This window comes from Erpetoichthys calabaricus, chromosome 3 (assembly GCF_900747795.2).
Source record: "Erpetoichthys calabaricus chromosome 3, fErpCal1.3, whole genome shotgun sequence".
Taxonomy (NCBI): Eukaryota; Metazoa; Chordata; class Cladistia; order Polypteriformes; family Polypteridae; genus Erpetoichthys; species Erpetoichthys calabaricus.
This window is the reverse complement of record NC_041396.2, coordinates 87,142,246-87,157,982: the sequence shown is the minus strand read 5'-3', so window position 1 is coordinate 87,157,982 and position 15,737 is coordinate 87,142,246. Positions and strand designations below refer to the sequence as shown.

The window sequence follows — 15,737 nt, the reverse complement described above, 5'->3', positions numbered from 1 at the left end:
TTTAGAAGATTCTGTTGAGCTAATTTAAACAGAAACTCATGCAAGTGATTAAGTAGTAAATCACATTTCAACTGCTTTTTCATTTTATTGCAAGTCAACTGGTGGTGGAGGCTAGGTGTGGAGGCACTTCTGTTTTTAATCTTGAAGGTTAAAAAAATAGAGTTTATTGCTGTATTTGCTGGAAGGGCACCATCAGAGTCTGAACCAATTGAGAGGCAACTGCAGGTCAGTGGTGCTTTAGTTAACTGTGTAAATGGAGATGATCCTGTCCAACAAAGTATTTTATACTGGGCAGATATTTAGAACATACTAAATGTCACCTTCATTTTAGAAAGTAATAGAATAATGTACAAATAGTGCTTATGGTGAGCAAAGCACTCTACATTTGCAAGGTTCCAAATTGAATAACTGTATATATCAGAATATAGTGAAAAAAACAGTAACTATTGTCAAAAGAGCACTGGGAATGGACTACCATATAGTGGTCTAATCATAAAGTAATATGATCAATTAAATAATTCTTCAACATGATTGTATTTAAATGCAAATCCTACTCAACCAGTTAATTGATGCAATTATCTATCTGCTCTACATGGCTTATTCTCATCTGGAAAAAATTGGCAGCATTATGAGGATTATGTTTTGTTAATTTTGTCAGTGCCTTCAGTACCATCCAGCCATCCCTGTTAAGGGATAAAATCTGAGATATGCAGGTGGATGAGCTTGTGGAGCCTTGGGTAATGTTGAATCTCATAAACTGCAGCCTGCCCAAGGACTGTGTTCTGATGTGAAAGTGGGCAACACTGGAGTACCACAAGGAAAATCTCTGTCTCCTTTTCTCTTCACTCTATATACCTAAGAGTGTAAATATAATAACAGGTCATGTCAGATGATTCTGCACTTATGGGGTGTATTGATAAGGGAGATGAGACAGGGTATAGGAGTAGGGTGGAGAGTTTTTTGTTTTGTGGTGCAGAAAGAATACTGTGCAACTTAACATCCGCAAAACCAAAGAACTGGTTATTGACTTTTGCCACACCAAAGAGCCTCTATGCCCAGTCACTACTCGGGCAGTGGATGTGTAAGTGATACAGTGCCACAAGTACATGGGGGAATCCACATCAGTGACAGGCTTAACTGGTCTAGTAACACATAGGAACTATATATGAAAGGCCAAAGCAGACTTATTCTTAGGAGACTGCATTCTTTTAATGTGGGTAATGACATTCTTCACATATTGTATAACTCTGTAAGGGCCAGTGCAATTTTTCTTCACACTGTAGTGTGCTGGATCAGTAACATTACTTTAAAAGAGGCCTATCAAAATCAACAGACTAATTAAGAGGATGGGCCTAGTTATGGCATGCACTCTGGACCCCCTGGAGGTAGTAGCAGAGGAGGGAATGAAGACAAACCTGAGTACCATAGTATTGTCTGGATTTATTTATTTAGTGATATTCTGTAAAAAGGCAAATTTCCCATTCATCCATCCATCCATCCATTATCCAACTCGCTATATCCTAATTTCCCCGGGTACAAATATCGATCGATCTATCTGTTGATCTGTCAATCAGTAGATGTATCTGTAAATGTCAGTCATGCTAGAAGAAAACTATATGCCAAACTGCTTTGTTCCATCACTGCACAATTCAGAAATGTTTTGTGACGGTGAGGGTGTATTTTCCTGACAGTGTAACATACATATTCCCATAGAAATATTAATTTTTTCTGATTACAGTTATCCTTTTCTGCCCTCCAGTAGGGATTTTTGAGGATGAGCAAGCCTGTTATCCAGATATCGCTGCCATCTAGTATTACCTGATCTAAATACTCTCATGTGTGACCGTGAACAAGTCATTTCACTTCACTATGCTCCAATTAGAAAAATGTAATTGGTTACGTTTCTTTTATCTCAGAAGTTGTAAGTATTACTAATAAAAATAATAATGGTGTATTTACTGTCAAGTTGTAGGGAAGCCAATGTGGCCTACATTAGTCTAACTGATTCATATTTCAATCTCAAACTTTTTTTTTCCCCTCATTATCTACATTAAATGTGCTAGAAAAGCAATAGATCTGGCTTAGTTTTTAAACTTTTAACAGAATTAAAGAAAGTAAATATCTTTAATAAATCTGTAAAAATTTAAAGTTGTCAAACATGAATTCAGTATCTTGAGCTTGGGTCACTGCTCTATCAGAATATATCTTAACAATTAAAATGAGGATGATATGGTCTTAACTATGTTAAAATATAGTTTTTTATAGGGGCATGTATGTGTGCAGAATACAATTTTTAATTTTTTTTTACTAGTTAGCCTTGCATTAATGTCCTTTTGTCTGAACTGAGATGGAGGGTTGTGTTCTTCCTTTGTTGTGACAATTAAAAGCTTGCTTCTTCATACTTGGTTTTAAAATTACTTTCTTTCCTAATGCCTGTCTATACAAGCAGCTGGCAATCTAGCTCCACCTTTTTATTTGTTTTTATTTTTGTGGATTTAAGATTAAATCAGTTTGCACTCATAAGGAGCTTGTGCTTTTTATTTATTTTTCCAAATACGATAGAGCCTCAACAGGCACATCAAAATTTTCTCACACCTATTTACTTTGTATTAGAGGGTGGGGGCAGTTATTCTTTGGGCTTGCAGCTGCAGTTTCTGTGTACAGAGAAGTTTTGCAAAGTGCAACATGATAGGTAAGCCTGTTTGCATTCTCTTTTTCATCTTGGAGTCAGAAAGCACCAGCATGAAGAGACTTGACCTAAAATTGAGCAGAGTTCCTTAAATTCAGCTAATCTTCCATTGCTTCAGTTTTCTGTCAAAGGTGTAATGAATAAGTAGGCTGTTTTTGTGCTGCTTTTTAGAAACAATATTTTGGTAAAGCAGATGGCTCCAATTTCAAGTTGAGTATTTTTAGTACTATAAATTTAATATATATTGCCTTGAGCATGGGAAAGGCGCTATATAAATAAAATGTATTATTATTATTATTCTTATTATATTTATACTCCAATATGTTTAGATTATGCCACTGTCCAAGGAAACAACACTTAATGTTGCATTCAACAAACCTTTTACCTTTCTCCTGGAATCTTCTGCCTCTTCAGTCCTTAATTGAATTTGGTGGCAGAAAGACTTAATACAAAATGGAAAACCTGACTTGTATAGTGAAATAACTGTGCCAGACAAGTGCAGCACTTGTTCCTCTTTACTGGGACACCTCCCTCCACAAGCCTTGCTTTACTTCAGTTTGCTTTTCACAGGAGGAAAAACATGTGGTTAGCTTTTTATAATGTAGGGTGAAATAACCCTGCCAATTCTATGAAGAGTATTTTACAATAGAAGAGGAAAACATTTGTTTTTTATAAACTAGGCAAGCACAATGAGATTCAAATGCATCTTCTGAAAAATGTGTGCAATCATCTCTATATAGAGTTGGTAGAAGTATAATCTTGACACATTCAATAGAGTTGGTAGAAGTATAATGGAATTTATTTTTTTTTAACATATTCAGGTCTCACTTGCCTTAAAAGTGAGAATAAATGTTACTCATTGGGACCTTTGCATCTTAATTAGTGCTGTAATAAAATTACAGAAAACAAATCATTCTTGGATAGGAACTTTTATTAAAACCATTGACAAGTTGTTTTAAAGAGTGCATTTCAGAATGAATCAGTTACTTCACTAAACCAAATTAAATAGCTGTTCACTGTGACACTCCAGATTGTCATTGTCACCTGCCCTTTTACTTGCCTGCCAGAAACCAGATCCTTTGACTAGCGTCATGGGCAAATCTAGAGGACGGTTCAAGCGATGAGGAACTGCAGTGCTTAAAAAAAAATCCACAATCCTGTCACTTAAAACCAAACTCAAAACTTTTTCCTTGCTTGCATTTTAACTGGCTATACCTGTGAGTCTTTCATTGATTGTTCTATATCTATAGCTATGCCTACTTTCCTGTCTTGTCGGTTCATACTTACCTTGTGTTATATTGTGGTTGCAAATATTGTTTTCTCGTTTTGGTCATTTACTGAATGATAATGTGTTTTATCTTCACACTTTACCAAAAAGAAGACTAAAAAGTGTAAATCTAAGTGCACTGTAAATGGTGCTGTGTTCTTATAGTAAAGAAATTCCTTTCTTTGCTTTAACTGGCACCTCTAAATTTGCCCTGTTTGCATGAGTGAGTGTGTGTAGGATATTGTTTTGTTCCTTCCTTGGCCTAATTCTCACCCCATATAAACAGGTATAGAAAGTGGGAAGATTTTTTGTTTTCTTGACAACAATTTACTTTCTTGTTATAAGCTGCTTCCAGAATAGTATCCAAATATTCTTTAAAAATAGAAATTTCCGGCATTATGTCCTATATAGAAGCTGATCATTCAATGTTTAAAAAGGTGGTTTGGTGTTGACTGCTCTTTTAATAATAACCATATTAACTCTTAAGCAAGTATATATAAAATCTATTCCTGTATTTAAAACTTGCAGGCATTGGCTAAATATTAAAAAATATTAAAAGGAAAGTTTAAAATATGATTTTAAAATTTCAGGTTTGGCACATTTCTTCTAGAATAAAGGACAAAAATGTACAATATATGTAGAGTAGGCAAGCAGAAAAACCAAAGGAGTGGTCATTGATTGGCAGAATAGAACTGAAGGAAACAACTGTATGATACGAATTAAGGAGACGAATGTCTGCTTTTGAAAGCAATACTTTATTTAAATGTTTATGGACATGTGGTTTCTCTAAAAACATTCAAAGAACTTTGAATGCTGCCCAACTTGTTCCTAGAGTTCAGTGGAAGATCAATGAATGTACTGAAGCAAGAGTGAGAAGATGTTTTAAGGAAGCAGGAGGTGGTTTGGATTTTGTGATGACTGTGAACTTGCAATCTAGATATTAAGGAAATACTACATAAGTGGAAGATGGAGAGAGGGGTATCCAGGTTAAAACAAGGCCTTAAGAAAAGCCACTATTGGCACTGCCAAGGACATGGGCATCGGAGCTTAAGAAACAAGCAAAACAGTGAATTCCTTTTTTGACCTGCAGCAAGGTAGTCCTTTGTTTAGGTGGTCAAATGCATGTAACACTATGTGTTTGGTATTCTGTAACCCTTTTGTTGTTGAATATCTCCCTGGATGAGGTTACTCTGCATAGTCACCAACTGACATACTCCATGAATTTCCAGTTGTGAAGCTTTGCTTATTTTGATACCATACTAGTTGTTCTACCTGTACATCCACTCAGAAGTAGCCTGAATACTGGCCTGTTAGTTGTTCAAAATCATCAATCATACTGCTTTTGAAGTGTCTTCACAGTGCCGCTTCAGGTGGGAGAGAGAGCGGTCACATAATATCCTTTCTTCTAAAATTTTTTCTGCATTGTTTTATTTTTATGGCAGGAAGTAGTAAGGAACGGCAGCCACAGAATCTTGAAGCTAAGAACCAGGAGATGGAGCAAAGAGAGTCACGCTATGCTAGTGGACAGTTCTTCTTTGAGTACCTTGTTGTTGTTTCTTTGAAAAAGACAAAAGCAAACAGCTATGAACCTCAGGTCATTTATCAGTTCCCAAAGGTAAGTTAGATATACTGGATGCTTTATTTTCTAAACAATGATGATAACTGCAGCGATTTGTGGCTGACGGTTCAACAATAATGGGCACTTTTTACAATAAATCTATACTTATTGTTTGGCTATTCCTGCATTTAAACGCCACTGGTAGGGTGAACTTTGGGTGAGCAAAATATCTGTGCAAATGTGTATAGTGTTTGATATCACAGGACTGTACATACTCCGCTCAGCATCAGTCTTATCTCTTGTTGTCTGATGAGCTTGCATAGGTTTGAATAATAAATCCACTTCAGTCGAAAAAGATGCCATTGATTACAACAATGTGACAAATCTGTGCCGATTCACATTCTCTTTTTGTTTTTTTGTTTTTTTATAGGGCTTTTTAGCAAGTACCGTGTAACATTTTCATACAGAATTAATCTTAACTTAATTGGGCTACTAATTGTTTACATTAATCATTAAGTCTAGTAACATATTTCAGATATGGCCAGCTGATGACATGCAAAGTAAAACAAAGCCTCCAGTCCGTAGCATTCCTGGAAAGAATACGTTTACAGGGGTCCAGAGTCCATCATAGTAGAGAAAAGCAAAGTTATGATGACTTGAGCCCAATGGCAGTCATCCCACTCCTAAAAATTCTATTTTTTTAAGTACACAGTAGATGGCAGAATGTACTTAGTCAAACTAAGATTCCTAAGGGGTTAAAAGGGATAAATGAACAAGCAGAGGACACCTTTTTAGAGGAGACACAGTAACACAAGTATGTTTTTTATATTCAATTTTAGTTTTAGATGTGTTTTTTGTCTTCTAAATGAACGTGTCACTAAAAATGAGCAAAATTAAAAATTTCTAAATATTAATTTAAAGGTACAGAGAAATGTCTGCATTTCATTAAAGAAGGTAACATATTAATAGTCCATTTTTCATATAAAACATGATATGTTGTAGGTGTACAGCCCAGTACATGACTGAGAGTGGTTGAGCCAAACCTAAAAGGTTAAGGTGTGGCATATGTTTAACCTTCAAATAATCAATCTTTAAACCATTGGAAGAGTGAGCCAAGGTGGTCTTCCTGCATCACTAAGGTCCCTGTCAAGCAAAAACTTCAATGAAGACAGAAGTTTAAGGTGTACTGTACAGCCTCTTCTGAGGCAGTACAATATGGCAGGGAAGGTTGAGAACCAAAAGTGCAGTGGTCAGCCAGGGAAACTGAAAATAGCAGTACTGGACATAACTCTGTTATCAGCTCTGAAATAACAGAACACAGTGGAACTCTGGTGCACCCTGGTACAATCTAGAAAAGTGTCATTAGAAGTGAACTTCAAGAAAGAGTTGCTACCAAAAAGCCATTCCTCAAAAAAACCAGAAGTTTCACCTGCTTAAAGAAACACAAGAATGGGGTGCTGAATAGTTGCAGCAAGTACTTTGGGACTGATCACTAACCATATTGCAGGCTGTCCTTCTCATTGCTTCCACACTCTTCCTACTCCTATTGTCTCAGGGTTAAAATCCAAACAAGTTGTTAGTGGAATAGATCTACATTACTTGCCCTGTAATATTTGGTATAATGGATTAACAGTTTCACCACATCAGAGTGATCTGCATCCTTACTGCTCTGCCAGTAGGAACATTTAATACCATTTATAATCTTATTTGCATGACTACCGACCAGTTGCACTCACGCCAATCATAATGAAGTGCTTCGAAAGGTTAGTCATGTCACACATAAAGACTAATCTCCCTGCCTCCCTTGACCCTCTTCAGTTTGCATACCGCACAAACAGGTCAACTGAGGATGCCATATGCTCTGCCCTTCACCTCTCCCTGACACATCTGGATAAAAAAGACACATATGACAGGATGCTATTCATAGACTTTAGCTCTGCCTTCAACACAATCATCCCTAAAAAGCTGGTTGTAAAACTGCGTAGGTTGGGCCTGAACACCACCCTCTGCAATTGGATCCTGGACTTCTTGACAGAGAGGCCCCAGTCAGTTCGGATAGGCTGCAACACTTACAGCATCATCACACTGAGCACTGGAGCACTGCAGGGCTGCGTGTTTAGTCCACTGCTGTTCACCCTGCTGACTCACGACTGTACAACCATGCATAACACCAACCACATCATCAAGTTTGCGGATGATACGATGATGCTGGGACTGATAAGCAGGGATGATGAAAGAGCATACAGAGATGAGGTGGAACGGCTGTCCGCATGGTGTGAAGACAACAATCTATCTCTCAATGTCAACAAGACAAAAGAGATAATCGTGGACTTCAGAAAATCACGTCCTGCCCACATCCCACTCAGCATCAATGGTTTAGATGTGGAGACTGTTAGGAGTACCAAGTTCCTCGGTGTGCATTATTGGGGTGCCTCTCCCTTCACTACAGGACATATTTTACAAATGCAGTGTCCGCAAGGCCTGCAGAATTGTGCAGGACCACTTACACCCCTCACATGGACTTTTCACACTTCTGCCATCCAAGAGAAGATACTGCAGCATCAAAGCCAGATCTGCCAGGCTGCAGGAGAGTTTTTACCCCCAAGCTGTTAGACTTCTTAACACCAGGCTGCCCCCTGGTACCTTCCACACAGCCTCAACCACCTCTAAAAACAGAACTTTTATACATGCGAGTCACTGTCCTGCAAAGACAAGTGTGCAGGTAGAAAAGAACTGAAAATCTCCTACTGACCTTTAAGTATTTTGACACTCTTGTTATCCTTCTGCTGTAAAACATTCTGACCTGTCATTGTTTACACATGTCTTAAACAACTATTATCATACACTGATCATTTCTGTATTATCTATTATTTATTATTTATTTATTATATTACATATCTTACACATCAATATTGCTGCTACTTCTTTGTCTTGTCTTTGCACAATGTCTTGTCTTGTTTGTGTTTTAATTTTAATTTAAATTTTTAATTTTAATTTAAATTTTAATTCTATTTTTAAATTATTATTTGCATGTCATGTTGTTACACTGTGGACCCTGAGCTTCGCAATTTCGTCTATCTGTATACTTGTATATGGTTGAGATGACAATAAAGTTCACTTTGACTTTGAAACACATCATTTGTCTAACTACATCCTCTTTAATAAAATCCCTGTGTGTGTCCGTGTGTGTGTGTGTCTTCTGGTGAAGTGCACATGCGTGGGGCATGGTGCGACGCTTCAAAGCAGATGCTTCAAAGGCCGCCTGACGCGTCACACAAGACAGAGAGGGCGGGGCCTATAAAATATCACGCGGCCGATCCAATCGGATTTCGGTAAATGAGATAAGACCTAAAACATAACGCACGAAAAATCCAATCGGATACTGAGACGCAGAGACCAGCTTCCCCAAAGAGGTGGGATTAGTGTTTGTTGTTGTGCAAGTGCTCACTCTGAGGATGTCAGATTTGCGCTTAACAAACTTGGCCCGGTAAAGTGTAAAGTGTCAGTCGTTGAAGGGGTTTTCCTAAATATCTGAATTTTCATGATATTACAATAGGATGACTTTTAAAAGTAGATTTATTTTCGCGCACATAAAATCCGTTGCAGAGGAGACGTCACACATACAATAATCAGCTGCACGCCAGCACAGATTAAAATACTTGCTGGGGAACTGCACAGCACTTGCTGGAGAGACGCATTACTGCAAGAGAAAATTAAAGGCACACAATACAGTGACGCATATTACAGCCACATACAAGTCAGGATTACTGTAACAGAAAATAGACAGTCCCTTGCCATTTAATATAGACTGTTCCTACTAATGTTTATGCAGTACTGCTCTAGCGCCCGTTATTATAACGGGCTTAATGTCTAGTATATTTATAATTGTGTATACCACATTGTAAATTTGGGGAATTGTGCTGTATTAGAGGAAGAATGGTGCTTCACTGTGGTATTTGGAGAAAGTTTAAAAGGTCTTACCATGGTAATATGCTGTTTGAAAATAATTGAAGCTTCTGCATAAGTGTGAAGCATCATATAGAGTTAACTTAGTTTATACCTGTCTTTACCCGTCTGCAACAGAAAGATGGGATGATCCGCTATCAGAAAGAGGAAGAAGAGAAGACCCTGAAGGCCATCATGCTCTTTTGCTTCCCTGAAGGTGTTAGCTGGGCACCTCTCACAGAGTACAAAAGGTAAGTCAATGCCACTGTTGCCACACATCTCATCAAGCTTGTACCCCTTTTGTCCACAGGACAACTCTGTGAATGTCCTTGAGTGGCCCCTTTTGTTTGCTTACCTTGAAGCTTTCAGACTGGCATTGATCTAAGGATTTTTTTAATCAGCATGCTAAATGTGTTTTAAAGCTTTTCTTCATGTTGATTTTCATGATTTTTTTAATAGTAATTTTTTAAGATACAAAATTAAACACGCTTATCGCATTTTGATGTAAAGGGCTAATTTTTAATGTACTATTCAAAAGTCTATGCCATGTTTTCATTGTGTGTTTAATTTATGTGAATTAGAGCACATTAATACAAGTGATGAAATAATTTATACTATTATAAGATAATGCTGCTTGCCAAAAGTCCAGAAAGAGCACAGTCCAGAAAACCTCAAGTAAACTTTTTTTCACGTTGTCATTATGGTGTGTTCTGTGTAGAAATCTGGGGGAAAAATGAATTTAATCCATTTTGGAATAAGGCTGTAACATAACAAAATGTGGAAAAAGTGATGCACTGTGAATACTTTCTGGATGCACTGTATAAAGATAAATGTGAGGTGAGTGCACGTGAATGTAAAAAATTCCATGGGACACCTCATACGTTAACGTACGTGTGTGTGTGTGTGTGTGTGTGTGTGTGTGTGTGTGTGTGTGTGTGTGTGTGTGTGTGTAATGTATATCTTATTTTTATATATAATATATATTCCACACACGAAGATATGTGGTGTTTCAATGGCTTTGGTGAAGGAAAAAGCAAGGGGAAGAATATAGATGTGAAACACTCGAAACACTCTCCATGCTCACATGTGTCATTTATATATTTATTATGTATTTATTTTTATTAAATATACATACACCAAAAGGGGTGTCAGTCAAGAAGTGTACAATAGAAGAAAATGGAGAGGGCTGGTCAAATATAGTAGCAACTTGCCAAAGTCAGGAAAGCTTTAGAAGAAGAAGAGCCAAACATCATGACCACTCGTATATAAAACAAATGACATTGACTATCTGGCAACATCAGTGTATGTTGAGTTCAGGGATGTATTAGATGGTAAGCTGACATTAGGTGCTTGTAGTCAATGTGTTGAATACAGAAGATATGGGCAGGTGTATCTTTGAATTTGATAAGGGCCAAATATTATAACCAGATGACTGGGTCAGAGCATTTCCAAAATAGCAAGTTTTGTGGGGTGCTCCGTGTCATTTGTGGTTAATAATAATAATAATTCATTACATTTATATAGCGCTTTTCTCAATACTCAAAGCGCTATAGTACCTACTGACATTGGTACAAAGTGGGGAAAAAACCAATGGTAATAGATTCAAGTGGTAAATAAAGACCATCTTGTCTGGTACAAATCAATGACATACAGTGCATCTAACCTTGAAGCTTATGGGACTGCATAGCTGTAGACCATTTGGAGTGCCCATGCTAATCGCTGTCCGCCATTAAATCGCCTACAATGGGCATACAGTTGTCAGAACTGGACATTGGATCAATGAAAAAAGGTCATCTTGTCCAATGAATCCCTGTATTTTATCTTTGTATCATATTAATTACCATGTACATGTGTGAAGAGAAGTATGCACTGTGGGGAAAAAAATAACTTGGTGGAGTGTGTGTGATTCTTTAAGCAATGCTCTGTTAGGAAAGACTGGGTACAGGCATTCATTTGAATGTTAATTTGATGCATACTACCTGCCTTAAAATGCCATTGCAGACCAGATATACCCCTTTATGACAATAGTATTCAGTAGGATAATATGCCCTGCTACACTGCATGAGTTGTTCAGCAGTGGTTTCAGGAACATAATGAAGAGTGCTGCCCTGGTATCAATTCTAGGATCTCAATCCAACTGAGGCTTGTATTGGAATAAAGGTCAGATCGGTAGTGGTACCTACATAAAATAAAAGCAATGTCTCGTATGATTAATTGGTTAAATAATTTGCATTTTAAATAGATCTAAATGCATGATTCATCCCTTAACACACTTTTACCACTTTCTGTGAGTGTACGTGCACGTCTGCCTGTGTGACAGGGTCTGAGGCTGTGGACACAGTAACTTGAAAAGAAATCATTTAATACAAATGAAACTTGACACAGTTTATTAGCATCACAAAATGCCAAAAACCTAGTGTTTTTTAATGGAGTGATATATTTGTCATCCATGACAATTTTAATGTGCTGTTGTCTTCCTTCTGTTCCATTCTACTTATTTTTACTCATTTTACTGTATAAATTCCTTTACAATGAATGAATCAATTGTTGTCCATACATGAAATACTATATATTTTTAAATCAAATCATATCCCAACCCCTATCCCGTCCACCTGCAAAGCAAAAAACATAGTTGTATTTCTTTTTCAGTGAAACATTTTCATTTGTCTTGACTGAAATTGATGGAAGCCGAAAGAATGGATACTGTCGACGATTATTGGTAATTATTTCTTTCAGAATAAATGAAAGGCTGTTTGCTGCATTCTGTTACATCTTCTAACTACTGTAAGGCTAGGTTTATACTTCACGCAACGCATGCTCCAGTGGACGCTACTGCTACGCAAGCATTGTACTGTTTATACTTGCGTGCGTAGTTTACATAAATATGGAAGATTCCACCAGGTGGCAGTGCGAGATAGCATCATGGTGAGAAAATGCTGTGTTTTGAATTGCCTGAAACTGCCATTAAATTCCAAGGACACCTTGCCACAATATCTCTGAAAAGGATGGATGTTTAATGATTAAATCCATCAATCCAGGGATGTGCCCATTTCAGCTAGCAGTGGGCACGAGGCAGATACAATCGCTGGACAGGGCATCAGCTCATCGCAAGGTGAATACAAGCACTCGCATACACTAGCATCATTTTAAGCATCACCAAATGCTTAAAGTGCACTTTATCTGTAAAATGTAACATACATACTTTAATGCATTTCATCATGAAAGTGATATCAAGTATAAATCTAAGGATTCTACATGTGCAGAGAGTTGGAATATCATAAATTTAATGTGTTCTGTGTGGTGATCTATTGCTGCTTACTGATGCTTTAGATCAAGAGGAAGCCCCAGAAGCACATAGCAATTAATAGCTGGGTCAGTTTTAAGATGATGGTTATGATGGTCTACTAATAATAAAGTAAACTACGAGGATAAAGTGGACATTTCGAGATTAAAGCCGAAATTTCCACTTTAATCACAAAATAGACTTTTTCGTCATGTCCTTAATTTTTTTTCTCTATGGCTCAAATACACTGCCGTACATTCTGATGCCGTTGTGAAGGTGCCAAAAAAAAAGAAAGAGGGCACAAAAAATGTTATGTGAGACTTTTGCAATGTATCGTGTCATTATGTTGGGGAATATGTGATTCTTGAATATAAAAGCACCACAAATGTATTTGTATGTCGGCATTTTGCTTCACCACATTGAACCATTCATCAAACATTGAAGCACACATATTGATCCCGGAGGATCCTCAAAGTGGCTTTCTGTCACATGTAGATAGTAAACGGAGACTCTGACGTCACATTCTGACTTTTTATCACACCCCGACTTTTTGCTGGTACTGCAACTCACATACGCGTTGCGTTTTAATTTCTGAGGACGTGCTCAGAAGATGTGTCAAATGAATGCATGGCTGTCGTGATGTGTGAGCATACTGTACGTGTTCTGAGCGTGAAGTACAAACGAACCCTAACTCTCTACCGATTTGCCTGCCATAGCAACTCAAAAGCTTCTTAAAGAGATGAGTAACTTTCATTCTAAGTCCATCTCACAGGTTGTCATCAACAATCCATCTCCTGTAGGAAAATGCTATATTTCATCTATTCTGATGGTATAACACTGCTGCAACATTTCCTAAATATCTACAAAATTAGTATCTGCTTGGAGTTTAATAGACAAGTGATAATTTGTATGAAAAATTGAAAATCTGCAAGAAATAGCACTGCTCAACAATGACATTGCCAAAAGTTGTGAAAGTTCAGGTGTGAAATAGTTCTTTCAGTGGGGCACTCATGCCCTTTATACCATTTTTGGCTTTGCATTGAACCAGTTTTCTTTCTGCCTAACAGCCCCAGGGGAAAGGTGCACGGCTGCCAGAAGCATATTGTGTTATCAGCAAGCTGGCCTGTTTTGGACTCTTCTCTAAGGTAGTGGAAGCATGCCTGCTTGTTTACTCCATTCATTTGTATTGTTATATAGTGTCTTTCACATTGAACACTATTACAAAACAATTTTTTTAATGTTTAGTACAGTGGCAGACAATGTGGGCTTAATAAGCATGTGGAATGGCTTGATTCCACCGTTTATTTAATCTGCCAGTGGTTCTAGAGTAAAGTTGACATTGAAGGTACAGTAAAGAGTAGAGAGATTTAACAAAGCACTTAAAAGTGCCAAATGTAATGTAAATATTTCCTGAACATGAAGAATTATTTGAGTTTTATTGCAAAGTTATTGGAATACATGATCAAAATGGCTCTTATATATATGGTCACCAAATATAAATCTCTTCCTTATTCCTTTTCAAATTGTGGAGGTAATTGCCTCTCTGTTGAAGAGAAAAAATACTGCTCCAGTAGTGCTAGAGGATATATTTGTTTTGAAAACAATATAATATAATATATGAGACAAGTGAATTCAAAGAAGTAGTGTTTCTAATCCTCAGTCCCCAACTCTGCATTTATTTAAGGGAATGTAGTATAATTCTTGTATGCACCATAGATTAACTGTCAAATATTGATTTCTTACTGATGCTGACAGTTTAAATTAGTGTTCTCAAGTATTACTTATGGAGAACCATGTAACTGCAGTTTTCACTCAAGCCAGTCTGAAAGCCAATTACTACTGTTCATTAAATATGTCTAATGTGGCAACATAAGAGCATTAGCGATCCATAGAATTAAATGACATTTCTAATACTGAGAGTTTTACTTTCCTGAGAACATCGTACTGTTTTATGTACTGGAGCAGATTACTGTTTTTTTCTCATTCCTTCAATGTTTCTTTAATTTCCTTTCAAATATTTTATTAAAGGGAGGACCATGAACTGATTTTTGACACCCTAGATTTAAGACTGTCATCCATCTCTTTTATTAACATGCTTTAATAACAAGGTTGTAGGGAACAAGAGCCTATCCAGGTACAAGGCAAGAACCAATCATTCAGAGTGCCAGTCTTTGACATGGTACACTTGTGTAAATATTCACACTGTGCCTTTTAGGGCATATTTTAGAGTCTCTTTGACTTTAATCCTCAGATTTTATCTTATATCCCAAAGATTTAGAGTACCCAGAGAGAACCCCCACAGGTAAGGACGGAAAATGTGTAAAGACTGCACATACATGGACCAGTCAGCATTCAGTCCTATTTAAAGACATTTACTAAACACTTTAATATTCGGACTATACAACTACATTGCTTTTCCACAAGGTCCTCCACAGTCAATAACTATGTATTCCCTGTTGTCATTGCCTCATTTTTTGTAGTTATATTGGCTATTTTGCATGTATCTGAGGTATGCCTTTTTACACCATAAGAATATTTCAGATGTGGTATGGTTTTGTTAAATCTCTGCTGTTCTTAAATTAGTGCTGATTGGATATATTGCTCTTTGTCCTGCACACATGTGAGTGAAATGCAAGTCACTAAAGACCATAATAACTCTTGACATTTTACGTCCTTTGCTGCTCTGCAATAAGGAGACTGTGGAAGATTGTGGGTTCGCTTCCCGGTTCCTCCCAGTGTGGATAGTGCTTTGAGTACTGAGAAAAGCGCTATATAAATGTAATGAATTAATGAATTATTATCCTTCACATTCTTTTCTCTTTTGCTCATCCAGATTTTTGATGAAGTGGAAAAGCGGCGGCAAATCAGCCTATCCATGATTTATCCTTTTATGCAGAGTCTAAGGGAGTTGCCTTTCCCAGCTCCTGGACACACTGTAAAGGTTAAAAGCTTCATCCCAGACTCTGGCACTGAGGTACAGTGTCTGTCTGCCTGC

At 37.2% G+C, this 15,737-nt stretch overlaps 1 protein-coding gene across 7 annotated transcripts in view; it reads left to right on the top strand.

Annotated features, from left to right (window-relative positions):
- The window catches only part of LOC114648173 (DENN domain-containing protein 2D-like), a 108,013-nt gene that overhangs the window by 80,309 nt on the left and 11,967 nt on the right, over window positions 1-15,737 (top strand). For all 7 annotated transcript variants that reach the window (XM_051924641.1, XM_028797053.2, XM_028797055.2 and 4 more), the window contains 5 exons: window positions 5,399-5,571; window positions 9,598-9,710; window positions 12,109-12,178; window positions 13,810-13,887; window positions 15,576-15,716. In XM_051924641.1, the coding sequence (XP_051780601.1) occupies window positions 5,399-5,571; window positions 9,598-9,710; window positions 12,109-12,178; window positions 13,810-13,887; window positions 15,576-15,716 (575 nt within the window). The remainder of the gene's footprint in view (window positions 1-5,398; window positions 5,572-9,597; window positions 9,711-12,108; window positions 12,179-13,809; window positions 13,888-15,575; window positions 15,717-15,737) is intronic.